We start from the raw sequence: 27,530 nt of genomic DNA, 5'->3' as shown, positions 1-27,530 counted from the left end.
GGTGGCCAGGGTGGGCAGTGGCATCTAGTGGGACCCCAGGAAAGAGCTTCAGGTCTGGCATTTAAGAGCTCCTTGGTCACTCAGAGACTGAGCTGAGGAGTAGGAGGGAAGAGGAGGAGGCAACAGAGAGGAAAGCAAATTTAGTTGGAAGAGGGGGAAGTGAGGAGATTTGAGGGGCTTCAGCATATTTCTAGGAAATAGGGAAGGAGCTGGGGGTGGGGGGGAGGGAAGGTTAGGGTTAGAGAGAGGCCAGTCAGCTGCCGGACATGGAGGGTGGCTCCTGGTGGCCCCTCCTCATTAGAGAACCTTGGAAAAAGCGTGGGGGTGACTTGGAGAAGATATCAGAATTTCATAAGCACCTGTCGATTGTTTGAGCAAAGGGGGAGAAGGAATTCCTAGGAGGCCTGAAGGGAGAAGGGGATGTTTGGAAATTTGTCTGGGGGTGGTAATTGAGGGGTCAGTGGGAGAAGTCAAAGGGCTACCTTGAGGTGAAGAAACACCTGTTCAGCATGGTCACCTGATCTCCCCAGTTCAGTTTAGTGGCAGTGAGGTTGTCCAGAGGAGGTGGAGGGCGCTGGTCAGGCAGGGCAGCCCAGCGGTCAGGTAGGGCAGTTGGTCTGGGAAGTCAAATGGGGCAGTCAGAAGGGGTGGTCAGGTGGGGTGGGCAGGCGGGACTGGGGCTGACAAGTCATGAGCAGCGAAGGCACAAAGCATTTGGAAAGAAAAGAGGGTATGGCTTCATGGGGAATGCTGTAGAGTGGAGAATTTGCAGTCTCGTGCCCCTTCTGCCATTTTCTGTGTTAATACAATGGGGCTTTCTTTGGAACACTAGATTGTAGTGAAAATGAGTGAACACAAAAGAGCTTTGTTTTGATTTGAGTTCAGATATTTTCCCTCCTCCTCACACATAGAGTGATAATTGTCAGCATCCTGGAGTTGGCAGAGAAAATACTTTGGTGATTTTTGACTTGGCCTGTTTTCATGACCAAGCGTTCATTCTCTCTCTCTCTCTCTCTCTCTCTCTCTCTCTCTCTCTCTCTCTCCTTTAGGTTGGGTGTTGAAGACAAAGACATATTTCAGCAGGAATTCACCAGTGTTACTTCTGGGGAAATGTTATCATTTCAAATCTGAAGGTGAGAGTCCAAAATCTGTAAACAACTTTGAAGGTTTTTTTCTGGAAATTCAGTGAATATTGGCATCTCTCATTTTCCCTGTTCCATGATTTGAGTTTGGCCCACCTGCTGCAGTGTTTGTACTGCGCTCTCTCCTTTGCTCCCACTTCATGAGTGTTCTCTTTTCTCTCCACCTCAGTATAAGGCAGAGCCAGGCCTGGTTTCTTTGGCCCCTTCAGAAATGAGGAGTGGGCCAGGGCTGTGCTGCATGTTGGAAATGGAAAAGAAAGGCCAAGCCTGCCTTCAAGGAGCTGCCAGTCTGATAGGGAGGGTGGCACAGGAGAAACTGGGTGGGGGCAAGAGTGTGTGTGTGGGTCCTCTGGTGTTAGGGCTCAGAGGGAAGGAGAAGATCCTGTCTTAGGTCTGCTAGATGCAGAGGAAGCTCTTGGCACAAGGACAGCCTTCTTGAGTCTTTGCTGTGTGGGTTCTAGTCTCATTGTCCCACAGAAACTCCAGGATCACCAAGGACCTCTTGATGGCCACCTCCCGGTCTCTCGCTGCCCATCTTCCCAGAGCTCCAATGGTTAGCCAGAGGAGGGCTGGGATTTGAGAAGAAGGCTTTTGTGCTGGCAGGCCATTGGGAGTCATTGGAAGTATCTTGAGATTTCCCAAGCCAGATGTCCTACTCCTCCATTCTGGACTCAGGCTATTCTCCATCTGGAGTCCTTCCTCAAGAGAGACATGTTGGGGGGGGGTCTCATGAGACGGGCACCCATCCAGCTGCATGTTTCTGAGCAGTCCGCATTTTGAGTCTGGCTAGCCTTTGGTTTCACTGACCTCCTTTATGTTGCCATGATTCCACCAAGAAGGTTTTGTGTTGTTGAATTTAACAATTTAAATGGACAGATTGATGAAGTCCTGCCATGGGCCAGATTGGGAGCTAGGTGCTGGGGACTTGCAGTGAAAACCAGGGAGCCCATGGGAAACTGGGCAGGGCTCAAGGAGGATACCCAGAGAACCACCCTGTGGGAACTGGAAATGGAGAGAGGGATTCCTAGAGGTGGAGGCAAGTGAAGGGACAAAAGCAGCACCATCAATGAGGTGCCTTCTTTGGGCCTAATAGCCAAGCCCCAAAGGGGCCAGATGCAGAAACAGAGGGGTCCTTGACCCCAGGATGATGTTCTTGTGGGGGATGAGTGTAGTCAGTCAAGGGACTGTGCTGCAAAAACTGCAGAGAGAGAGAGAGAGAGAGAGAGAGACACCATCCAGAGAGGGGCCAGGAAGAGCCTTTTGGTGGAAATTAGAAGATGTGGCATGACAAGCTGGGTCATGGGGATTAGATTGCCACAGCCCTTCCTGTGGCAGCATCCTGGAACACAGGAGATAAAAGATACCTGCCCCTTAGGAGACTCTTCCAGAGGAGCTCCGGTGCAGCCCCTCCTCTTAGAAACCAAAGAATGGCAATGAACACATGGGGGCTGTGGCATTCTCCTCTTGTGCTCTAGCCTACCCTGATTGGTCTGTAAATTTTGAGTTTGAGCCATTGAAGCTTCCTCTATTCCATTTACAGATGGCCCACCAGTGACCCATGTTGTCTTAGAGTTGGTGATATAGAAAATGAAGCACACCCATCGTCATGATTGCTAATGAGAAAGAAATTCATAATTATGTTTCTGTTTATGGAACAGTTTACCAGGTGCTTTTGTTTAGAGTCTCCTGGGGTCCTTGCCACAGTTTGGTGTAGGAGGGCTTGTCTGGTATTCCACAGCCACTTGGTGTCAGCTGGGCAGGGGTCTGCTGCCTAGGGTTGGGTTTCAGTGGTCTTCCTCACAGGCTGGTCACCTGGATGGAGCATGAGCCTTATGTTTTTGTCTTACAGAAGAAAATGAAACGGCGCCTGTCCGATCGAAATGGCCAGTAGAAAAGGACCATGTCATCATTTCTGGGAACGTTGAAGAATTCCGGAGAGATTTCATTTCTAGGATATGGCTGACCTACCGGGAAGAGTTTCCCCAGTTGGAGGGCTCCACCTTGACCACGGACTGTGGCTGGGGCTGCACGCTGAGGACAGGCCAGATGCTCTTGGCGCAGGGCCTCATTCTCCATTTCCTTGGCCGAGGTAAAGTCACCCCCTTTCCATTGTTCCTGTTCTCTTGTCACCCCCCCCCCCCCCAGACCATTCCCATCTCTCAAACCTGTGGCAAGGACTGCCTTGCTCCAGGATGATTAATGTGTAGCATTCCTCCTCCCTACTGCCTTCCTCCTAAAATTTTTTTATCTAAGCCTTTTAAAAAATTTCCCTGTATTTCTGGTTAACCCTCCCCTTCCCCAAGAGTTTTCCGGTACTAAAGAACTTTTTTTTTTTTTAGCAGAACTAGTGGAAACAATGACCACTTCTAATGGTATATACAGTATTTCTTATCCCTTGCCACTCCCTTACCCCTCTCCCCACCTCTCCTTCACCCTCCACCCCAACCTCTCCCTTCCCCTCCCCACCTCTCCCTTCCCTCCCCTCCTCTCCCTTCCCTCCCCTCCTTTCCTCTTTTCTTCTTTGTCTTTCTCTCATCCCTGGGTGTATGATTTTCCTGGTTCGGCTTCTTTCAGTTCATACGTTCACCTTTGGTTGGGTAGGCTCTGAGGTTCCAGCCCAGCCCAGGCCCCCTAGTTAAATCTGGCCCCCTTTCCCTCTGACGACCCCTGTTTCTAGGGGCTGGGAGAGCACTTAGACTTTGCCACATTTTCCATTATCCTCTTGTTGTGTAATTGAAGTTCATCACCTGCTGGTCACGAGTTCTTCCTTTGGCACCCACTGGCATTCAGCTGATGCCAGCTCTTTTCCAGTCCTTCCTTGTATCTGGGACAGACACGTGTTCCCACTTCACGCTGTGCCGATAGCTGCCCATCCCCATCTTCTGTCCTTTGCCCTGTGCTGGGGTCTTCTTCGGTGACTCAGGTGTGGCCCTCAGGTCTGCCATCCTTCCTGCCTGGTCAACCATGTCTCTTCAGATTGTACATTTTCTGGAAGTTTCCTTTTCTTCCACTACTTATGTTCTGTCTTTCCTGGTCACGGGCAGGAAAGGTCCTTTGAGCTTTGTTCACTCAGCTTGCTTTCCCAACCAGCTATTTTCCATTTTTTTCTTTTTTTTTCTTTTTAGGTTTTTTCAAGGCAAATGGGGTTAAGTGGCTTGCCCAAGTCCACACAGCTAGGTAATTACTAAGTGTCTGAGACCGGATTTGAACCCAGGTACTCCTGACTCCAAGGCTGGTGCTTCATCCACTGCGCCACCTAGCCGCCCCTCTATTTTTTTTTAAAGAGGGCCTTTGTGAGAGTGGCCAGAGATACCTGGCTGCAGAAACAGAAAGACCTGGATTCAAGTCCTGCCTCTAACCATCCTGGCTGTGGGATAGTGGACAGGCCCTTTCACCCACTCCTAAGTCTAAACTGTAGAGAAAAGGCAGTATGATGATGATGAGGGAGCCATCCTGCAGGGCAGTCTCTCCTGTTTCTGTCCTCCATTGGTGTTTGAGCCTTGTTGCTTTGGGAATACATTGACTCTTAAGTGAGTCATCTTTCTTGTTAATTGTATGTAAAGATGCTTTTACTCATTATCCTTTTCATGATTAAATTGCTATTCATCATCAGGATTTGGAAAGCCTATATGAATTGTAGTGACAAGCTGTCATGGGGATGTTTAACTTGAAAGTTGTTTTTTGGTAATATTTTGGCTAGTTTAGAATCTTTCCTACCTAAATAATGGGGTACATTTTGATTTGATTTATTTCATAATTCTTTCCTCTAATACTAATCTTTTTGTTCTTTTACCATTAAACTTTGAGAAAATTCATGGGTTAGTCATGTGTTCAGTTAAATTTTTTTTTAGGTTAACTCCATTATCTGATTATGTTGCTCCAATATTTATTTACCAAAGCATGTACTGGGGACCTGAGTTTTCAAACTTTTAACATGTGTGTGTATAAATTATGGTTGTGAATATACATAGACTTCAGTATAAGAATATTTCCTATCATTTTACTAATAGAAGTGTTTTAAAATAATGCAATAGCTTAGGAAAGGAAGTGGTAAAATCATTTTCTTTGAAAATCTTTTTATTTTTCTGAGGTAGTTCAGTGTAGTCCTGTGTGATGGAGAACCAATCCCACATGATTTCTTAAGGCCCCTTAAGCTCTTTGCTTCTTTCTGATTCTGTGACTCATTTTGTGGACTGCAGAGAAGCTTGGGTTTGCTGCTCTGCTCCAGCCTGTCCTGACCAGCTGTGAGTATGGGCATGGAGGCCTTGCAGAAGAGGATCCATTTATTGTTTGGAGGGCAGACGGCAAGGGAAAGCAGAGTCAACAGGCCAAGGACCCCTGGTGGGTTGGAAGTAGGGATGCTGTCACCCTGAACATGGGGCTAGTTGTTTCAGGGACACTAAGAAAGAAGGGGGTTCTTTGTAGAAAGGGGAGCAGTTCTCAACCTGTCTGTAGGACAGCTTTCCATCCCCTGTTTGTCCTCACAGTTGGAAGACCTCCTTGGCCTCTGCTGTCTGATGCTCTGTGAAGTTCCTGTCTTGGCCATGCAGCTCACTGTGTGTCTTAGGGTTTCTTGAAAGTGTTTTCTATCCTTCAGTCACTTCTTTAAGCCTCTTCCCCTACTCATCTCTTCCTGAAGTGAGTGGATCTGACAGCTTGGGTAATATTACCCCCACATTGCAGGTTGGTCTCTCTTGGCTGAGAAGGGGGAGGCATCTTCTGTCTTCTGAAGCCAGGACCAGACTTTCCCCTTGGAGTTTGACTGAAGAAGTAGAGAGGTCCCCCCTTCCCAAGGATGAGAGTCAGAGAACGTGGTCACTGCCAGGGAGCTTTTAGTCTGGGGTGCTTCACCTTCTCCATGGCCTGGGCCCTTTGGTAGTTTGGTGAAACCTTTGGGCCTGGATTCAGCGTTGTACTTTGAGTGAATAGAAGGAAATGCTAAATGTTATCTAGAGATTTAAGGAGAATAAAGATGACATTTTTCCCCCCTCCAAGTTCATGGGCCTTGTGAATTCCCTGAATAGGCTTCTTCCCTACTGAGACACAGGGAGGTCAGGACTCTCTCAAGGTCAAACATCAGGGTGGAGTTGGGACACATGTGGCCAAAGCTCAGTTGGCCTCAGGCCTGGCCAGGCTGTCCTTCAACTGTACCACATTGTGAGGCTTCTATCATTTTTTTCTGGAAAAAGAAAACCTTATAGGAAAAAAAAGCCTCAAATTTGATCTTTAAGTTACAGAAAAATCTCATTCTTTTAGGATTGTTTTGCTATTTGCAGTTGTTATACCCACTTGCTAAATTTGCTTTGATTTTTGATAGAAATAGCTAGAGAGGGTTGCAAATATAATTTGAAAATTGTGGTCTACTCAAGGCTTCAGCCTTGAGGCCAGGAAGGGTATGAATGTTAAAATTAAAGTTTGTTTGTTAAAATTTGATTGTTTAAGACCAATGAACACCTTGTCTTAAAACTCCTCTAGCCTGGACCTGGCCAGATGCATTGGACTTTGAAAACTCTGATTCTGAATCCTGGACTTCTCACACTGTGAAAAAACTCACTGCGTCATTTGAAGCCTCCCTAACGGGAGAAAGAGCCCCCAAAGTCCCAGCGTCCGTTCTTAAAGAAACATGCAGGAGGGACTTGGATGATGAAGGCAAAAATGAGACCTGCCACAGGAAGATTGTCTCGTGGTTCGGTGACTCTCCACCGGCCTGCTTTGGCTTGCATCAGCTAATTGAATATGGGAAGAAGTCTGGAAAAACAGCTGGCGATTGGTATGGCCCGGCTGTTGTTGCCCACATTTTAAGGTGATGTTCTCTTAAAAATTCTCATCCCATGCCATAGCTGTCAGTCAGACTGAGAGAACAAGGGGGGAGGAAAGACAGAGAGAGGGAGGGGGAGAGGATGTTAAGAATTTTTCTCCAGATGTGGTTGAGTTTTTAATTTTTAACATTACTATAAATTCTTTTTCTTTTACAAAGCAGGAAATACTCAGTAGAATTTCAGCCTAGCCTGCCTGCCAACTCATACCCCACTCAGTTTATTTACTGAGACATGCCACTTTCCCCCTTATTGGTCACAAATGGCCAAGGTCTCTTTAAAGCTCAGACTTTCAGTCGATAGAGCACCTTATTGAAATGTTCTCAAAACTAACAACTCTTTCAACCTTGGAACATGCATAACATTATAGATTTTTTTTAATACTGTAACCTGGGGGCTGTAATGTACTGATAGTGTAATGAAATGTCAGAGCTAAAATTGATGTTTTCAGCATTTTTTTGCACACATCAAATTCTTGTGAACTGTAAATGTATGGGACTATTAATATTATAATTATATCATAGTAAAAGTAAAGGGTCTGTGACATTCAATGTGGGCGGAAAAAAGTCGAAAGTCAAATTTCACTATACTTTGTCTTTTTATGTGCCATTTATTTGGATACTACTTGATTTTTTGTTTTTTATGGTCTTAGGTGTTCTGTGCGTGTCCCAGTATTGTCATAAACTGAATCATTAATATGTCATCCAAGTATAAGAGGTCAAGGTGCAGGTGTAAATTATTCCAGTTAGACACATCGATCAATTTTAAATTTTTCTTAAATCTTGACTCGTGGCTTCCTACACTTAGACATTTTAGAAACCAAACTATTAAAATGGCAGGATTGGTTCCTGTTGTCTAGTTTTTGTTTCATCAGCATAATAATCAAGGGATATTTATTATTCCCAAATTGCCATAGGATTTATCAGAAGAGTCATTCCTAATGCTCCTTCTATGTTTTTGGCTTTCCTCTCATTTTAAGAGCATAGACCATCTCTTAGAATTGCATCACCAGAAAGACTTTTGAGGAGTTGACCCAGGCTCTCCTGATAGTTATTTCCCATGTGAATCTTGTCAGAGCTTGTACTTCTTCAGTTGGACACTTGCCTCTTCAGATCATAAGGGTCCTGAAGCAATTTTTAAAAATACAGTTTCTATTAAAAGAGCTCAGGGAAAAGACTGTAATATGGATATACACTCCCTATAGAGACATATTTCCCTTTCTGCTTCCATACCTCAAAGATGCTATTGGAATGGGTGCTCCCCAAGTGGTCTTGGAGAGAGATTGGGTTTGGCCCCGAATTTCATTGCCCTGTGGCCAACTTAGTCAGAAGACTCGTCCTCAGGCCACACCTCCAGCTACAGCCACCCACATCCTTACATTCTTGGCCTCAAAGCTGAAGCCTTTAGAACTTGAGAGCAATTGGTAGACTCTACTCTTTGCTGGCTAGGCATCTCCTCACCTTGAGGTGAACTGACTGATGGACTAATGAATTTGATTTCTCTCCTTTCTTCCTCCTTTCCCCCTCCTTTTCCTCTTCCCCTCTCCCTTCTACTCTTCTTCCTCCCCCCATCTCTTCCTTTTCTTTCATCCTGCCTTCCCTTATGTTCTTTCTTCCCTTGCCTCATTCTCTTCTTCTCTTTCCTCCCTTCTTCCCATCCTCTTACCTTTCCTCGTTAATAATAAATCTATATTCCTGATATATAAATCTGAGACTTGTGGTTAGTACACACATCTTTTGAGTCTCTCATTCATTATTCTTGACCTATGCTTTCTGATATATTTTTTATTTCCATATTTGTATGGTATCAAAGTTTATATTAATTTCCTTTGGAAGGTCTTTTTGAAATTCTTTGTAGAATTATTCTACCAGTAATTCTTTTTTTTTTAGGTTTTTTTTTTTGTAAGGCAAATGGGGTTAAGTGGCTTGCCCAAGGCCACACAGCTAGGTAATTATTAAGTGTCTGAGACCGGATTTGAACCCAGGTACTCCTGACTCCAAGGCTGGTGCTTTATCCACTACGCCACCTAGCCGCCCCTATCTACCAGTAATTCTTAAACACTTAACAGCTGTGTGACCCAAGACATTATCTGCCTCAGTTTCCCCAGCTGTAAAATGAATTAAGTGGGAACATATTTTTAAAGTACTTTGCAAACCTTAAAGCATCACATACGTAAAATGTGGGCTATTACTGTTTGTATATATACTGACATTATTTTCTTGGTGGTTTTTCTTGCCAGTTTCTGTGATCATTGAAATGTTATTTCTTGTTGCCTTTGGACACTGTAAAACCCACTCTGCTTGGTTCTTTGCTCTCCTCTTTAAGGAGAACCTATGATCTGGACCTTCCATTTAGCTGCATTTTCCTTTCTCATTCTGATTTTGTTTATAGTGAGAATGTCAAGATGAATGTGATTCATTTCCTGTACTCACTGATCATTGGACAAGCACAGTACAAGGAGAAGCCGTATTTTAAAAATTTATTCAGGAACTCTTATGACCTGAAGAAGCGAGTTTCCAACTGAAGGTATATGAGCTGTGACAAGATTCATAAAGAAAATAACCATAGAGAGAGATTGGCTCTAGTACCAAAAAGTATTTCTCCTGATGTTATCCAGGATATCTTTATGTTTTCTAGATTGAATTGTTCTAGAGAATGACAAGCAAGTTAAAGTTTATAGATGGTGCATCAACTAGGATTCTCACACTCTGACCTCTTCTCTGCCTTTATGTCACTGTCAGTATTGGAAAAGGAACCACAGCAGCTCATTTTTATTTGTCTTTGGTTCTTGGGCTATTATGGCCAGAAAATTCAGCACCAAGGTCAGGGTCCTGGCTCTGCCCTGCTCTATCCCTGGACCACACCCAAAGCCTTTGAGCTGGGCAGCCCCTCCCAGAGGTCCTGTCCTGGTCAGCCTATGATGCTCATCTCTGTCTCAGCAGCAGGAATTCTTATTAATGTGTGAAATTGGATCCATTACTGTTTTTCTTTGAAAAGTTTAATGTAGTTTAACTCCCTTGAAATGAATTCTGAAATTGTTTACCCTGTATGTAGTAGGACCTTTAAAAAATGCTTTTGTTGAATTGAAGTCATTAGGGTGATAATTTAGAATGATCCATTAAATTGTTTATCAGTTAAACCAGTTAAATGATAATTGAAATGATGCAATGTGTTTTATAGGTTATTAGACCTTTATGACAATACTGGGAGGTAAGTTCTATTATTATCCTGACTTTACTGGTGAAGATACTGTGGCTGAGAGAGGTTATGGGAATTGCTCACTTGGGTTTGGTTGAGTTCAAGTGGGCTTTTGTTACTGACTGAAAATTCTGTTTAATATTTTAAAGGAGAATCACATATTTGCTCTTATTTTATAGAAAAGCAGTTGAAGAGGCAAGACACCCAGATTTACAAGGAATAACGATTTATGTTGCTCAGGATTGTACAGGTAAGTTGTACAGTTAATTCTAGCCTTTGTCAAATTTACATATTCCCAATAGGATTTGTGAGCTCTTTGAGAGAAGTGATGCTGTGTCTTTGTACCTCACACATAGGATACATTCAGGAAATTTTTATTGATTAAAAAAGTCAATACTGTAACATTAATTTCTCTCATAAAAGCTGAACATTAAAATATTTATTATACATCTAGGAAAAAATTTTCAAGGTAACTTCACTAAGATAATGATTTTTAGGAAAGAAAGTATTCTCACATCATCTTTCAAGGAACTATGTCATGTGGCTTAGCAGTAAAATCTTGCTATCTGTGACTATTTCTGTGCTTCTTATTTGCTGTCTGTGTTATTTTTTAACTAATCATTAATAGATAAAAATATTTTGGAATTTTATTGAGTTTGAAATAGAGACCTTGGTTTCCTGAGAAAATTAAAAACAAATGTCCAATTGCAGATACCCATGTAGAGGTAGTTTTTTTTTTCTCTCAAGAATAATACTAATGCTTTCAATATATTTAAATATTCTAAAAGTTAAATTTTTTTTTGTCACGGATAGTATTTGAGTTCTCATGTACTTTTTGATGTTTAGAGTAGACATGACCCTGAGGAAGTGATTGATTGTGCCTAATTTTGCTCTGGGTTGCCACCTAGAAGGAATCTGATTATTCCTCTTTTATGTGATAATCCTTCAAATAGTTATTCAGAGGTCAAGGTGAGTCCCTTTGTTGTTTCAGCCAGTCCTTGTATGGCCTTACCATCCTGGCCATCCTCCTGTGGATGTGGTTTAGTCTGTGAATATTCTCCTGATACATGATGGCTGTGGCGGTCTCCCCAGAGCAGTCTCCCACGGTTCTGTCGGTTCCCCCGTTCTGGATTCTAGAGATGCAGGAGTGCAGCCCATCATGGGGCGGGGTGTTTTATCTCCTCCTTCATGCTGCTTCGAATGTGATTTCCTTCCTTGATTCTGGAGCTCTCTGACTCCTTCCTTGTTAGAATCAGAAAGATCTCTCCTGATCCTGCAGAAGACTCCTTTCATGTGATTTGTGCTGGAGTTGGTTGGCCTCATGCCCTTCCTCTCCTCCCCCCAAAGACCCTGCCACATTCTGGCTGTTGTTCCTGTCCTCTTAAAATTTGAGCCTCTGTCTCTTCAGACACTCCCTTGTTTTTTCTTAATTGGAATCATTAGTGATTGTGTGGGAAAAGTTTTGGTCATTGCTTTTTATTCAACTTCTCTTTTAGAGACTCAGGCAATGAGATTCTTTAGGTTCTCTCAGGTATATCATGGACCTTTGATTACTGAGGGAAGATTAGCAAGCATATGGTTTTCTGATTACATGCTGTGGTAGTTTTTGAACATTCATTCATTTTCAAATTTTTGAGTTAACCCATTTTTCTACCACCCTCTCTTCCTTCTCTCCCTCCCCCCAATAGAGGTGAACAATCTGGTAAAAGTTAACATATTTACATATTAGTCATTTTATATAAAAGGAATTACAACTAAGGGGAAAGAAAGAAAACTGAGACAGGAAGGAAAAACAGGAGAAATTTAAAAAATGTGAACATGGTAAACATTCAGATTCCATGTTTTTTTTCCCTCTGGATGTGGATGGCAATTTGTTTTTTAAAATTCATTTTGAATTTAAGTACAAAAAGTAAAAAGAACAAAAACATTTCCATATATACAGTACAACACAGAGGATTCAATGTGAAACCACAAATTTCTGTTTTACATGGATTACTTTTTTGAAAAATTACGTAATAAATACTACACATCATTTTTCAAAACTACTCTACTTTTCTGTGCTTCCTTCTGAGTTTTCTTTTGTTCTCTGCTTTGCATTTTCATTTTTGTCTCCTTTCCTCTCCACCCCATACTAGAGAAGGCCACCATTAGATATAGATACGTTTATATATGCAAAACCCTACTATGCATATTTCTGTTTACCACTTCTTTCTCTGGAGCTAGATAATGTCTTCTTTCATAGGTCCTAAATAGTTGATCTGAGTATGTGTAACAATGAAAATAACTTATTTGCTCACAGTTGTTCTTTGAACAGTATTGCTGTTATTGTAAACAATATTCTCTTGGTTCTATGCATTTCACTCTTCATGACTTCTGGCAAGTCTTAATGTGTTTTTTAAAATTAATCTGCTCGTCATTTCTTACAGTACAACAGTATTCTATCACAGTCACATATGACAACTTGTTCAGCCATTCTCTAACTGAAGGGCATCTCCTCAGTTTCCAGTTTTTTGCTGCCACAAAGAGAGTTGCTAGAAATATTTTAGAGCATAGAAGTTTCTACTCTTTTCCCCCTGATCACCTTGGGAAACAAATGTAATATTGGAGTGGTATTGCTGGGTTAAAGGTGTTATACACAGTGTTATAACTCTTTGGGCAGAATTCCAGATTGCTCTCCAAAACCAATCTAATAGATGTGAGATGATATCTCAAAATTGTTTTTATTTGCATTTCTCTAATCAGTAATAATAAATGCATTTTTCATATGACCATATTAAGTTTTAATTTCTTCATTAAATAACTGCCTGTTCATATCCTTTCACCATTTTTCATTTGGGGAATCAGTCATATTCTTATAAATTTGTCAAAGGTCTCTATATATTGGAGTTATGAGACCTTTATCTGAGAAACTGTCTAGAATTTTTCCTCAGTTTTCTGCTTTCATTCTCATCCTGACTACATTGGTTTTATTTGTACAGACCTTTTCAGATTTAATGTAATAAAAATTATCCATTTTAACACCTCACAATGCTTTCCATTTCTTGCTTATTCATAAATTTATTTCCTATCCATTAAGTCTAGTAAGTAATATGTTCCATGTTCTTCTAATCTTTTTTTTTTGATATCTCCCTTTATATCTAGGTCATGTATTCATTTTGACCTTTTCTTGGTAAAATGTATAAGATATTGGTCTATACTCAATTTCTTCCAAACTACTTTTCTAGCTTTCCCAAATAATGTTTTTGCCAAATAATGAATTCTTATCCCCAAAACTTGAATCTTTACATTTGTCAAATATAAGATTACTTACAATCAGTTTCTATTGCGTATTATATGTCCAATCTGTTCCACTGATCCAGATAGTTGAGTTCAAATCCAATCTCAGACAATAATTACCTAACTACTTTGGTTGAGTCATTTAACCCTAATTGCCTTGCAAAAACTAAAAAAAATGAAAAAGGATCTGGTAATGCTAAATTTCCTTCTTTTACATTTTTTTCATTAATGTCTTTGGTAATTCTTGACCTTTTGTTTTTCCAATAAATTTTGTAATTATTTTTTCTATCTCAATAAAATAATCTTTTGGTAATTTAATTGGGATGGCTTTGAATAAGTAGATTAGGTAGAATTGTCTTTTTATTATATTGGCTCTGCCTACCCATGAACAATCAATATTTATCTAGTTATTTAAATGTCTTTATTTGTATATAAAGTGTTTTATAATTATGTTCATATAGTTCTGGGTTTGTCTTGGCAGGTTTACTCCCAGGTATTTTATACTGTCTATAATTATTTTAAATGGGATGTCTATTATGATCTCCTCTTTTATTGTTAATATAAAGAAGTACTGATGATTTATGTGGGTTTATTTTATATCCTGCTACTTTACTAAAATTATTGTTTCCACTAACTTTTTAGTTGAATCTCTAGAATTTTCCAACTATATCATTTCTTCTATAAAAGTGATAGTTTTATTACCTCATTACCCATTTGGATTCCTTTAATCTCTTTTACTTCTCTTATTGCTATTACTCACATTTCTGATACAGTATGAAAATATTAGTGACATTGGGCATCTTTGTTTCACTCTTGATCTTATTGGGAAGTCTTCTATTTATTTCCATTATAAGTAATGCTTGCTGATGGTTTTAGGTAGATGTTTCTTATCATTTAAAAGAAAAATTCATTTATACCTATGCTTTCAAGTGTTTTTAAGAGTGATGAGTGTTGTATTTTGTCAAAAAGCTTTTTCTGCATCTATTGATATAATTATCATTTTTATTACTTTTATTACTGATATAATCAATTATGTTAATAGTTTTCTTTGTCTTAGCCATCCCTACATTCCTATTAAAAATCCCACTTGGTCACAATGTATAATCTTTGTAATATATCAGCAGCAAGGCTCTGGCCTTGTAGTCTTCTAGTGAGTTTTTTTTAAGAATTTTTGTATCCATATTCATTAATGAAATTGGCCTATGATTTTTGTTCTCCATTTTTGTTCTTTTTAGTATCAGTACCATATCTATTTCCTAAAAGGAGTTTGGTAGAATTCCTTCTTTGCTTATTATTCCAAATAATATATTTATTTTAGAATCAATTGATCTTTAAAATGTTTAGTAGAATTCTCTTGAAAATCCATACTTTTTCTTATGAAGTTTATTTGTGACCTGTTCAGTTTCCTTTTTCTAAAATAGGTTTATTTAGATATTCTGTTAACAGATATTCTGTTAATCTGAGTAGTTTATATTTTTCTAAGCATTCTTCCATTTCACTTAAATTGTTAAATTTATTGTCATATAAATGAACAAAATAACCCCTTATAATTGTTTTGATTTCAACTTCATTTGTGGTATATTCACCCTTTTCATTTTTGATACTAGTGATTTTCTTCTTTTCCAACTCCTAGTTTTATTTATTAATTCAATGGTTTTCTTAATATTCAATTTTATTAATTTCACCTTTAATTTTTTAGGATTTAAAATTTGATGATTAATTGGAGATTTTAAATTTCTTTTTCTTAGTTTTTTAATTGCATATCCAATTTATTGGTCTGCTCTTTTTTATTTCATTGATATAATCATTTAGATATATAAATTTTCCATTTATTGTTCTTTTTTGCTACATTCCATATCTTTTGGTATGTAGTCTTGTTATTGTTTGTTAATCTCTATAATGAAATTATTATTTCCATGATTTGTTCTTTAACTTACTCATTCTTTAAGATTAGGTTTTTTTAGTCTTCAATTAATTTTTAATGTATTTTCATGGTCTCTTATTAAATATGATTTTTATTGCATTGTGATCTGAAAAAAAGATAAATTTAATATTTCTGTTTTCTTGCCTTTACCTATAAAGTTTTTTTATGCACTAACCTATGGTTAATTTTTGTTCAGTTACCATGTACCACTGGGAAAAGGATATATTCCTTTCTATTCCCATTCAGTTCTTTCCAGATATCTATCACATCAAGGTTTATCTAAGATTTTTTTTTTCATCTCCTGGAGTTATTTTATTTTTTTGGCTAGATTTAACCAGTTCTGAGAGGGGAAGGTTGAAGTCTCCTACTATTATAGTTTTGCTTTCTAGTTCTATCTGTAATTCATTTAACTTTTCCTTTAAAAATTTGAATGCAATAGCTTTTAGTGCATTTAGGCTTAATATTTATATTACTTCTTTATTTTTTAAATTTATTTTTTATTCTCATTTTGTACAAATTTTTTTTACATTAATAAAATATTCTTGTTTACAAGTAAACAAAATACCCCTCCTCCCCCATGAATATGGATAGACTTGTTTGGGTGAAAAAAGTAAAGGGGAGAGAAAAAAATTAAAATAAAAAAATAATAATAGTAATAATTGTAGGTATGGCCAGGTGGCGCAATGGACGAAGCACCAGCCCTGGAGCCATGAGCACCCGAGTCCATATCCAGCCTCATAAACCCAACAATCACCCAGCCATGTGACATGCAAGCCACCCGATCCCCACTGCCCTGCAAAAAAAAAAAAAAAAAAAGAAAGAAAAAAAAGACCCCAAAATAAAATAAAATAGTAATAATAGTAGGGGTGGCTGGGTAGCAGACAGAGCATTGGCCCTTGAGCCAGGAGCACCTGGGTCCAAATCCGGCCCCAGACACCCAAAGATCACCCCGCTATGTGGCCCCAGGCAGGCCATCCAGCCCTACTTGCCCTGCACCCTCCCCCAAATAATCATAACAAAAAAATGTGCTTGAGTCTTTGTTCCAACACCAACAACTCTGTCTTGGGTGGATCTCATTCTTTATGATAAGTCCATCACAAAAGTTATTTCCATATTTTTCCACCTTTGCCATTGCTGATCGCAACTCCCTTCTTTCTTATTTCTCCACTACCATGTACTCTATTTTCTCTCTCCTTTCACTCTGACTCTGCTGTAGGGTCACTGAGTGGCATAGCAGATAGATCCCTGGTCCCGGGGCCAAGAAGCCCTGAGCCCCCATACCACCCCTTAGGCCCAGAATCCACCTGGCCCTGTGGTCCTGGGCAGGCCTTCCATTCCCAGCCCCTTGCAAGAAGTAAGAAAGAAAATGTGTTATATCTGACCACTGTCAGCCATGGTCCATCCTCTCCTCCTTTATTCACATCCCCACCCCTTCCCCCTGCTCCCCCCTCCTTCTTACTCCAGATGTCTATACCCTGTTAAGTATATTTGCTATTTCCTCTCCTAGCCATCTCTGATGAGAGCAAATTTTCCCTCATTCCCCCTTGCCTCCCCCCTTCCATATCATTGCAATAACTCATTGTAATAAAAAAAATCTTATGTGAAATATCTTGGACTATTCCCCCTCTCCTTTTTCTTTCTCCCATTCCATTTCCCTTTTTTTTCTATTGTCTCTATTTTTACACCATATTTTATCTTCAAATTCAGCTTTCTCCTGTGCTTCAACTATAAAAGCTCTCTCTACCTGCTCTATTAACTGAGAAGGTTCATATGAGTATTATCAGTGTCATTTTTCTATGCAGGAATACATTCAGTTCATCCTCATTAAGTCCCTCATATCTTCCCCCTCTCCTCCAATCTCCATGCTTCAGCTGAGTCCTGTATCTGAAGATCAAACCTTCTGTTCAGCTCTGGCCATTCCAAAAGGAACATTTGAAATTCCCCTGGTTCATTGAAAGTCCATCTTTTTCCCTGGAAGAGGACATTCAGCCTTGCTGGGTAGTTGATTCTAGGTTGCATTCTAAGCTCTCTTGCCTTCCGGTATATTGTATTCCAAGCCCTACGAGCTTCCAATGTAGCTGCTGCTAAGTCCTGTGTGATCCTGACTGCAGCTCCACGATATTTGAATTGTGTCCTTCTGGCTGCTTGTAATATTTTCTCTCTGACTTGGGAGTTCTGGAACTTGGCTATAATATTCCTAGGGGTTGGTTTTGTAGGATCTCTTTCTTGGGGGGATAGGTAGATTCTCTCCATTTCTATTTTGCCCTCTGCTTCTAGAATATCAGGGCAATTTTCCTGTAGTAATTCTTTGAAAATGATGTCAAGGCTCTTTTCCTGATCATGACTTTCAGGTATTCCAATAATTTTTAAATTATCTTTCCTAAGTCTGTTTTCCATATCAGTTGTTTTTTCAATGAGATATTTCACATTTTCTTCTAATTTTTCATTTTTTTTGTTTTGAAGTATTGATTCCTGATTTCTGTTAAATTCATCAATCTCCCTGAATTCTATTCTTTGTCTGAAGGATTTGTTCTCCTCAGAGAGTTTTCTTATCTCTTTTTCCATCTGGCCAATTTTGCTTTTTAAGGCATTCTTCTCCTCAATAACTTTTTGAACTGTTTTATCCATTTGACCTAAGCTGGTTTTTAGCATGCTATTTTCTTCAGCTTTTTTTTGGATTTCCTTGACTAAGCTGCTGACTTCATTTTCATGTTTTTCCTGCATCTCTCTCCTTTCTTTTCCCAGTTTTTCTTCCAACTCCCTGATTTGATTTTGAAAGTCTTTTTTGAGCTCTATCATAGCCTGAGCCCAATTTCTGTTTTTCTTAGAGTCTTTAGATGCAGGAGCTTGTGCTTCCTCATCTTCAGACTGAGTATTTTGGTCCTTCTTGGGCTCACTTGCAAAATATTTCTCAATAGTCTTCTTTTTGTTTTTCTGTTTGCTCATTTTCCCAGCCTGGGCCTGGTTTGGGGTGCTTCCTGAGCTTTTGGGACACTCCCACAAGGGTCTCAGTGTGTGAGGCTCTGTTCTCCCTCCTGGTCTGTGAATGACCATAAGCGACCCCCTCTGCCAAGGGGCTGAGGTGGGGGGGGCTGCTGTTCTATGGGGGGGCCTAGACTGGGATCAGGATCTGAATGTGGTCAGAGCCCCAGAGTCCTGTTCCAGAGGCAGAGGACAGAGCTCTGCAATCTCTCTTCACTCCCCTCCCTCAGCTCAATGGGCTCATGCCCTGGGGGCTCCTGCTTACCGGCTCCGCCTGCTTCTGTTTCCTGGATCAGGGCTGGGGAAAGAAGATGCAGCTTGCTGTGTGCCCTGAGGGCTGGGCTCCAAATGCTCCCTCTGGCAGAGGTCCCCCGCTGTTCCCCCACATTGTGCCCGGTGCTCCTCAGGGTGCAGCTCAGGAGACTCCCCCGCTACTGTGAGCTGAGACCCCCAGCACCCTGGGGCTGCCTCCGGGAGGCTGAGGTTCTTTGGCTCTGGTGGGCCAACCCTCTGGCAGCCGCCCCTCCAACCCCGGGGAGCAGAGCCTTTCTGCTCTTTTCCAGGTTACCTTGAGTAGGAGAACTGCCTCACTGGGTCCCTTTGTGGGTTCTGTCTCTTGAAAGTTTAGAGTCCTTAGCTGATGAATTTTATCAGAGAGCTCCTAAGACTTGACCCCTTCTTATCGCCATTTTGGCTCCGCCCCCTATTACTTCTTTATTTATGGCACCTTTCATTATGGTAAAATTTGGTTTTCCTGTTTATCTCTTTTAATTAAATCTATTTTAGATTTAGCTTTATCTGAGATTATGATAGCTACTCTTACTTTTTTTGCATTGGCTGAAGCATAATAAATTCTACTTTAGCCCTTTGTTTTTACTTTTTCTTTTTAAATGTGTTTCTTATAAACAACATATTGTTGTTGGTTTTTAATCCATTCTGCTCTCTATTTCTGTTTTATGGATGAGTTCGTCCCATTACATTCAAAGTTATAATTACTAGCTGTATATTTCTCTCCATCCTGTTTCCTCATTGTTTATCTTTCTTTCTCTCTTTTTACCCTGTTCTCTCCTCAAAGTTCTAATTTACTTGTACCACTTCCCCCTCAATCCACACCCCTTAAAAGTCCCTCCTAACTTTCTATTTTTTAAAGTTATTTGTTTATTTATTTTGAATTTTACAATTTTCCCCCCAATCTTGCTTCCCTCCCCTCACCCCCCCCCCCCCACAGAAGGCAGTCTGTTAGTCTTTACATTGTTTCCATGGTATACATTGATCTAAGTTGAATGGGATGAGAGAGGAATCATATCCTTAAGGAAGAAAAATAAAGTATGAGAGATAGCAAATTATATAACTTTTTTTTTTTTAATTAAAGGTAATAGTCTTTGGTCTTTGTTCAAACTCCACAATTCTTTCTCTGGATATAGAATTGCAAACCTTTTAAAAAGTCCTCTTGTCCTTTTCCCTAACCCTCCTATTTCTTTGTAAGTTAAGAATTAACTTTGTTAAGACTAATCTACCCTTTTAGATATATTGTCAGTATTTGATTTATTTAGTTGTTCTGGTGAGATTAAAGTTCTAGCTGTATGAATCCTCCACCCCCTCCTGTCTCCACTGTAACTGTTCTTCCATTCAAGCCTTTCTGTATGAGATAATTGCTCCATCTTACCTCTGCCTACCCAATTTTCGTTTTAGGATCATCTTATCATACTCTACTCAACCCCAGGTCTTTTGTCTGTATACTCTTTCAAACTACTCCAGTAATGATGGTGTTCTTAAAAGTTACAAATAACACTTTCCCATATAAGAAGAAAACAATTTGACTTTATTAAGCCCCTTATAATTGGTCTTTAGTGTTTACATCTCATGTTTCTCAGACTTGTACACTATTTTTCTCCAGCTTGTTAATATAATTTTTCTAATGAGTTGATTAGACTTCATTTATTCTTCTGCTCAGAAACCTTTTGGTGGTTTTCTTTGCCTACTAAATAAAGTACAAACTCTCTTCTGACCTTTGTGGCCTCTAAGACTTGACCATTTCCAACCCTTTTGGTAGAATAAGCCTCTTCCTTCCATCTCAAAAGGAGTATGCACTCTTTTTCTGATCTTAGCCCCTCTGCTGTGTATATGGTCCTCCATGAGTGGCATGGATGTCCTCCCATCTTGCAGTCCCATCTTGGCAGCTGGCCTTCTTCCTGGCCCACTGGATCTTCATATTATCCACCTCTGGCTCAGACTGCTCTTCCCAGGTTCTGGGAGGAATGGCTTTTCTAAGGTGACTTAGAGCTTTTTGTATGTTTCACCCTCATATTGGATGGTCAATTCCTGAATGGCCATAGATGGTCATTTTTCATTTTTGAAACCCAGGTCCTGACATAATAAGTTAGCAGAGACAGATGATGGCATGGTCTGTAGACCTGAGTTCAAATCCTGATTTTGAGTCTTACTTAAGTAAGTACTAAGACTCTATTACTCTCTATCTGACTTGGTTTCCTCCTCTGTTTGACTGTTTACCTTGAAAGATTGTTGTGAGCATTAAATGAGATGTGATTTGTAAAGTGCTTACTAGGGCAGGGTCTGATGCACAGTAGAAGCTTGATAGTATTTGTTTCTTCCCTCCTTAATAAATGTTTGTTGAATTTGAATTTGAGTAAACTCTTTTACTTGAAGTATATTTTAAAGATTTTCCTATCAAGGCCTGTGAATTTTATAGGAACAATGCTTGTTGTTTGTTCTGAGTCAATTGAGAATGTCAGTGGAGTTGGAGGAAGCCAGTGGTATTTTTATGTGCCACTCTTTGTTGGACATGCCAATAGAACTGTTAGTTTGTCTTCTTAGTTGGATGCTAGTTTATATAGATAATAGAAGCCTCTTAGAAATGGAAATTCACTTGACAGGAATGAATTGGGAGAATGGAGTAGTAGAAGTTAGGAGGTCCTTGGAAAGCCAGAGTAAATGACTTTGGTAAGAAACTATCATCATATCATACATGGCAAACTTGAAGGGGCTTTGGGAGTCATGCCATCTGGCTCCTTCATTTCATAGATAAGTGACCTCAGACCCAGAGTGGGCGGTCAGAGAAGGGATTGAGCCCAGGACCTTCTTTACTCCAAATCAGTGTTCTTCCCATTTTATTGTGTTCTCTCCAGTGAGCACCTCTGAGAAGGTGAGGTGAGGTGGTAGAAGCCAGAGGCTGTAGTATGTGACTCAGGCTCCATTTGAATGAGGATATGGAACCGGAAAGGCTGAGGAGCAGGTTTCCATGGAGCAGATCCAAGATGAGGGGTGTTGGGTGGGGGGGGGGAGTAGGCAGTTCTGAAGGATGCTCACCTGGTGAGGGTGATCAGCAATGAGGCTCTGGAAGTCCAGGACAACTGACCTAGGTGTTTGCCCAGCAAAGAAACTTTAAAGGACTCTTGAGGATCTGTTGCATTTATCTTAAAAAGAGGTTAAGATGTTGTTGGGACTGTCCCAGGGGATAGAGAGACATTTGCCGGGTGGTGGAAAGAAGTCCAGAGACAAGTGGTCTCGGAGTCCTTTGTGTGGAAGTCTAATGTGTGCTAATTGTGTTTTTTCCAGTGTACAAGGCTGATGTCATTGACAAGCAGTGCATTTCTACAGGCTCTGAGAACACCGAAGACAAAGCGGTTATTATACTAGTTCCTGTTAGACTTGGAGGGGAGAGAACCAACATGGACTACTTAGAATTTGTAAAGGTATGACATAAGAGTTCCATCATTTTTTAAAACAGCCATCCATAGTGGTAAATATGAGAAAATCCTAATTGGCAGTCTTCCTTCCATTAAATGTGTAGTGATGAGTTTATAGGTCTAAGTTGTAATGTTTGACTTTAGAGATTTTAAATTTCAATATTATGAGCCCAGATGTCATGGAAGAGCACACAGTGTTCTGTGGTAAAGTGGAAATATCTACTTTAGTTTCTTCAGAGCTACCTGAAGAGAAGCAATAAGTACAAATAAATTCTCATTACATTCAGATCACCTTCCTTTGTGGCTTTTTAAGGTGTAGATAAATGCCTTGTGTATAACTCAGATTAAATTAAACCACCCGAAAGTGATCAAATATCGAAAAAAGAGACTTTTCTGTTGACATCAAATTATTTTTTCTTATTATTGATTTGTTTTCTGGTGCTACCATGAGGTCAATAAGAGAAGATTAGAAGGGCTTTTTATAAAGGTAGAAGTGATGAGGTTGGCTACCATCTGAACTAGTAATGCTGTGAAAAATGCTTAGTGGAAGGGTAAAGAAAAAATCTGAAAAAAGCTACATTTAATTTTAATTAGTCAGGGTTATTGCTTTGAATTTTCACTGTGTTTTTAAAACTCATAGTTTAAAGCTGTAGTGTCCAACTCAAGTAAAAACAGGGACCACCAAACCATATGTAGGGATCCCTGCCTATTGACTCAAAAAACCACAGATGAACATTATCTATCTTCTGTTGCATTTTATTTCTTTTGTGACATTTTTGTCTGTTTCTAGGGTTGGAGAGGTGGGTTTGACACATCTGCTTGAAAGCTATTCCATCTCCCATGAAAGCCTCACCTAGGGCCAGTTGGGGTGCAGAGGTCACACTGGGGTTTGGGCAGCCCTTCCTGGAGAATTCTCAGGTTGTCAAGGCCCTTGGCGGGGGCTTGACCCAGCCTTGCCTCCCTGAGGTCCAGAAGTGTCCTCCCCTAACCCCGCTTGGCCTCAGGGTGTTGGGCTGGGGCAAGTTGAGGCCCCAACCTGCAAGGTGCTGGCCCTTCCAAGGGCCACATTTAATTTTTCTCCCTCCACCAAGAGACTTGATCCAGTTCTCTTCTACCTGTGGAGTGATTTTTCCTGGCAGCCCTGGTGCACCATTGCAGCCCTGATGGAGTCCCGTACGCCATAAACCTTCTCCCTCCTCTCCTGATGAATCTTTGTGAGGTTCTCTCTTTTTAAAACTCAAGATCTTTCTAAGAGCTGGGGAGGCTCAGAGAACAGTATTTTGGCCTTGTTTAGGAAGTATTTTGACTGTAGCTACGCACCCTTTTTTTCCTGTTGTTTCCCTATAATATTGACCCCACCTCACTTGGTCACTGTGGTGAAGGGAATGTTCCTTTGGGTGCTGTGGTCTCCCGGTGGGCTCCCCTCCTACGGGTAGGCTTTTCTTCCTGCACGGCTCCTATCTTGGGCTTTCTGTTAATCTTCTGTGAGGATGGCCTCAAGCCTCTTGTGGTGTGTCTGGTCTTCAGTCACTGTGGACCCCTGGGCTGCGGACTGGGCTTCTCTAGGTGTTATTCTACTTGGGTGACTCTCAAAAGGTACCTTTGGATTCATGGTTGTAACTTTCTGAGAAGTAGGAGGATGGATCCTGGAAACCTTTCAAAGAGAAAGTTTAGGTCTGCTTCGGGGGGCATTGCCCAGTAATTGTGGGCTGAAACCCAAGTAGTTTAAATGTCAGCTGACCTGAGGCACACTTTGTCCCAGTGTCTATGCCGGGGGGGCTTCTTAGAGAGATCTGGCTTAGGGTATGGCTGTGTTCTTGGGGAAATTTTGAAAGAATCTCAGCTGAGTCCCCTGGTTCTCTCCCACCAGGAAAGAGTTAGAATCTGGAGTTAAATCCTAGAAACCCCTGTCTGTGCTCATAAGCAGCTGGTGTGGGTAGTATTGTGAACCAGGTGGTCCATAGACATCTTATACTCTGCATGTCCACAACTGAACTTGTTCTCTTTCTAACTTTGTTATCACCTTCAAAGAGACCCCCATCCTCAAGTCATCCAGGCTTGAACTTCATTTGTCATTCTGGACTGTCCCTCTCCCTCCCCCCACTCATACAGTCTATTTCCCAGGCCTTTTGCTTTGGGCTTCAGAACTTCTGTTCATCAGCCCCCTCTTCTCTGACTGCCCTCCTCCCCTCAGGCCTGGATCATTGAAATAGCTGCTGGGGGGCAGCCCATCCTCTGCTCCAAGGTGGTCTTCCCAAAGCCTCGATCTGATCACAGTCCCCTTCTCCCCGTCCTACCCCCACACCCAGCCCTCCCATACAAATACGCTCTGGGTAAGCCCCCTGGCTCCCCATCACTTCAGTGGAGTGCTCCAGTCTCCCAGCCCATTCCTCTCGCTGAAAAGAAGAGTGGAAGCTCATGCAGAGCTCTCACTGAAGGGAAGGACCTCCCTGACCTCTTGTCCAGTCCAGGCCTGAAGGAAGGGGCTGCCACCATATGGTCAGTCCTGCTAAAATGCTAGTGCTGAACCCAGACTTGTTCCACTTGATTGATCTATTGGGATCTGATTGGAACCTCATGTGAACTTCTCATCTGGCACTTGCTCCTGTTCGAGTTTGTCCTTAAGAAGCAGCAGGAAGGGGGCAGCTGGGTGGCTCAGTGACCCTGGAGTCAGGAGGACCTGAGTTCAAAGCCAGCCTCAGACACTTCATGATTACCTAGCTGTGTGGCCTTGGGCAAGCCCATTGCCTTGAAAAAACCTAAAAAAAAAAAAAGCAGCAGGAACACAGCAAACTGGGGTGTTTCCACAAATGGCCTCCTTCGTATGCCTTTCTCCAAGCAAACCAAGACCCTTTTCGTGGTCTGATGCAGGAGGGGCTGGGGCTGCCCAAACCCTACCCATTCATCTTTTAGAACTGTTGGCTTTTGTGAGAGTTCACCAGGCACTTGGGGGCCCATTTTCTTTGTTTTCTCTTGTTATGAGGGAATTGAACATTCTCACTATTCAGAGTGTGAAAGAAAAATGAAGACTAGACTTCCCTCAACCAAGCACCAAGCCACTTATTAAATGCCTACTGTGTTTTTATTAATTTTGGAAAGATATTTACCAAATAGAAAGATAGTCAACAAGCAGGTATTAAGTGTGGGCGTGCAAAAAGAGGCAGAACATGGCCCAGCCCAGAAGAACAGTCTCTTGTCTCACTCTCCAATGAAGGAAGGAATTAAAAGGGCTCATCTGCTGGAAGTTGCGAAGAACCGGGAGTGAACAGCTATGGGCAGGGAGTGGGCAGAAATGGGCGGGGAGTGGGCAGCAACGGCGAATCCTTCCTGGCAAACCACGCAGGTAACAGGAAGCAGTTCTATTTTATGTGTTACCTTATTAAAAATCCACCTAGTTCTAAGATGTTACTACATTTGAAATCTCATTTATTAGTAATCTTAATTATGTGATGACAAGGAAGATTCCTCTGATTTTAAAATATTTGCCTTGTTAAAGGAAACTCATTTGGTTGCTAGTTAAGGACTTTGAGTACCTATTAAACTTATGTTTATTCCTCTTACATTAAGGTGCCTCTTTTGCTTGGAACATGGTGGTTTAGGTGACTGGTTAGTTTTCTTGGGTTTTCATAACACTGCAGGCATTTAAAATGATGAGACTCCAGTTTTAGAGGATTAGGATCTTCTTACATGGTATGATTGTTTTATATAATAGGAAGCCTTCATGGATATTTTAAAGAAAATCATATAGGGACAACTAGGTGGCACAGTGGAGTCAAGAGGATCTGAGTTCAAATCTGGCCTCAGACACTTAATAATTATCTGTGTGACCTTGGGCACTTAGCTCCATTGCCTTGCAAAAAACAAAAACAAAAAAAAAGAATCTATTATATAGTAAACTGGAAGATCTTAGGTGGAATACTATATATAGAGAGGGTATAGTGCATAATCTTTTGAGTTGATACTGTCATTTAAAAATTATTAGAAACTTAACCATTAAAATAAAATAATAAAAAATAGATAACAAAATATTAATAATAGTAATCAAAGAAACATAATATTGTATAGAACTCTTAACCTTGAACAAAGCAAAGCTAAACGAATTGAAAGTAAAATTAAAAAAACCCAGTGAGTCTAAATCTTTCCAATTCTGTCAGAAGTTCCCCTATCTTTAACTTAATTTCTTTTAAAATATATAAAGAGCATGCTTCTGGTTTCTGTTTTGCTAATTTCACCTTGCATCTTTTCATAAAAGTCTTCCCATGTTTCTCATATTTATACATTTCTTTGCTCGCATTTTATTACAATAATATACCATAATGTATTTAGTCAGTCACTTTACTGTATGTATGCATCTATGAACAAATAACTTTGTATTTATTATTTCTGGTTTTTCCTGTTATAAATGAATAGGTTTAAGAATATTTTTTGTACTGATGGGGACTCTTTTTCTTCTTTGTAATTTTAGGATTGTGTCCTAGGACTGAATTTCAGGACCAAAAGATAAAATCCATTTTGTCCCTTGTGTTGTATATTATCCTAGTGTTCCCCAAAATATTTACCACTAATCTTAAGTCCCCCCCAAAATGCTTATTTCCCTATAGCCCTAGTAACTTTGAATTTTATAATTTTTTGTTATTCTTGTCATTCTTACATACATAAACTCTTTGCTTTGTATTTTCTGATTACTAGGAGTTATGAGAAGTACCTTTTCTTGTGACTAACATTTGCTTCCTTTGTAAACAGCTTATCATGTTCTTTGAACATCACTCTATTGCAGAGTGATTTTATTAATTTTGGAAATACATTTACCAAACAGAAAGATAGTCAACAAGCAGGTATTAAATGCCTATCCTGTCCTACTTTCTGGGTATTCAGATTCTAAGAAAGATAGAAATTCCTAATTTTAGATTTTGCATTATCTGTTATATTTACAGAAAATATTTTTCTCCAGTCTCTTTCCTTTATTTTCGTTTTATGCCTTATGTTAGACAAAATTCTTTTTTTTAGATAATTAAAGTTATTGGTTTTGCTCTAAATCTTCCACTCGATTAATAATTTTCTTTCTTTCCTTTTTCCAGTTTAAAATGAAAAGAATTAAACAAAAAAAGTCACTTACCCAGTTAGCATTTATTTTGTCACATAGTTTGAGAAATAGTTCTACATGATTATATGACTATCCAGTTTTCCCCAACTTATTTTTTTAGGTTTTTTTCTTTTTTTTTGCAAGGCAAATGGGGTTAAGTGGCTTGCCCAAGGCCACACAGCTAGATAATTATTAAGTGTCTGAGACTGGATTTGAACCCAGGTACTCCTGACTCCAGGGCCGGTGCTTTATCCACTATGCCACCTAGCTGCCCCTCCCCAACTTATTTTTAACTCATGATTTTCAAGCATGTTTCTTATCAAATGCTAACATTATACATGTTGATACTGGAAAATTAGGGAAATTGCCTAATGGAAGAGAATTTAGGATCCAGAGCATTTT

At 40.3% G+C, this 27,530-nt stretch overlaps 1 protein-coding gene across 4 annotated transcripts in view; it reads left to right on the top strand.

Moving 5' to 3' along the window:
- Positions 1 to 27,530, top strand: part of ATG4C (autophagy related 4C cysteine peptidase) — an 81,123-nt gene that overhangs the window by 27,442 nt on the left and 26,151 nt on the right. For all 4 annotated transcript variants that reach the window (XM_074221271.1, XM_074221269.1, XM_074221270.1 and 1 more), the window contains exons 4-8: positions 1,050 to 1,133; positions 2,992 to 3,231; positions 6,618 to 6,945; positions 10,336 to 10,406; positions 21,915 to 22,051. In XM_074221271.1, the coding sequence (XP_074077372.1) occupies positions 1,050 to 1,133; positions 2,992 to 3,231; positions 6,618 to 6,945; positions 10,336 to 10,406; positions 21,915 to 22,051 (860 nt within the window). The remainder of the gene's footprint in view (positions 1 to 1,049; positions 1,134 to 2,991; positions 3,232 to 6,617; positions 6,946 to 10,335; positions 10,407 to 21,914; positions 22,052 to 27,530) is intronic.

The sequence above is a fragment of the Macrotis lagotis genome, chromosome 2 (genome assembly GCF_037893015.1).
Source record: "Macrotis lagotis isolate mMagLag1 chromosome 2, bilby.v1.9.chrom.fasta, whole genome shotgun sequence".
In the NCBI taxonomy this organism is placed as follows: Eukaryota; Metazoa; Chordata; class Mammalia; order Peramelemorphia; family Peramelidae; genus Macrotis; species Macrotis lagotis.
This window is presented reverse-complemented; position numbering and strand designations above follow the sequence as displayed.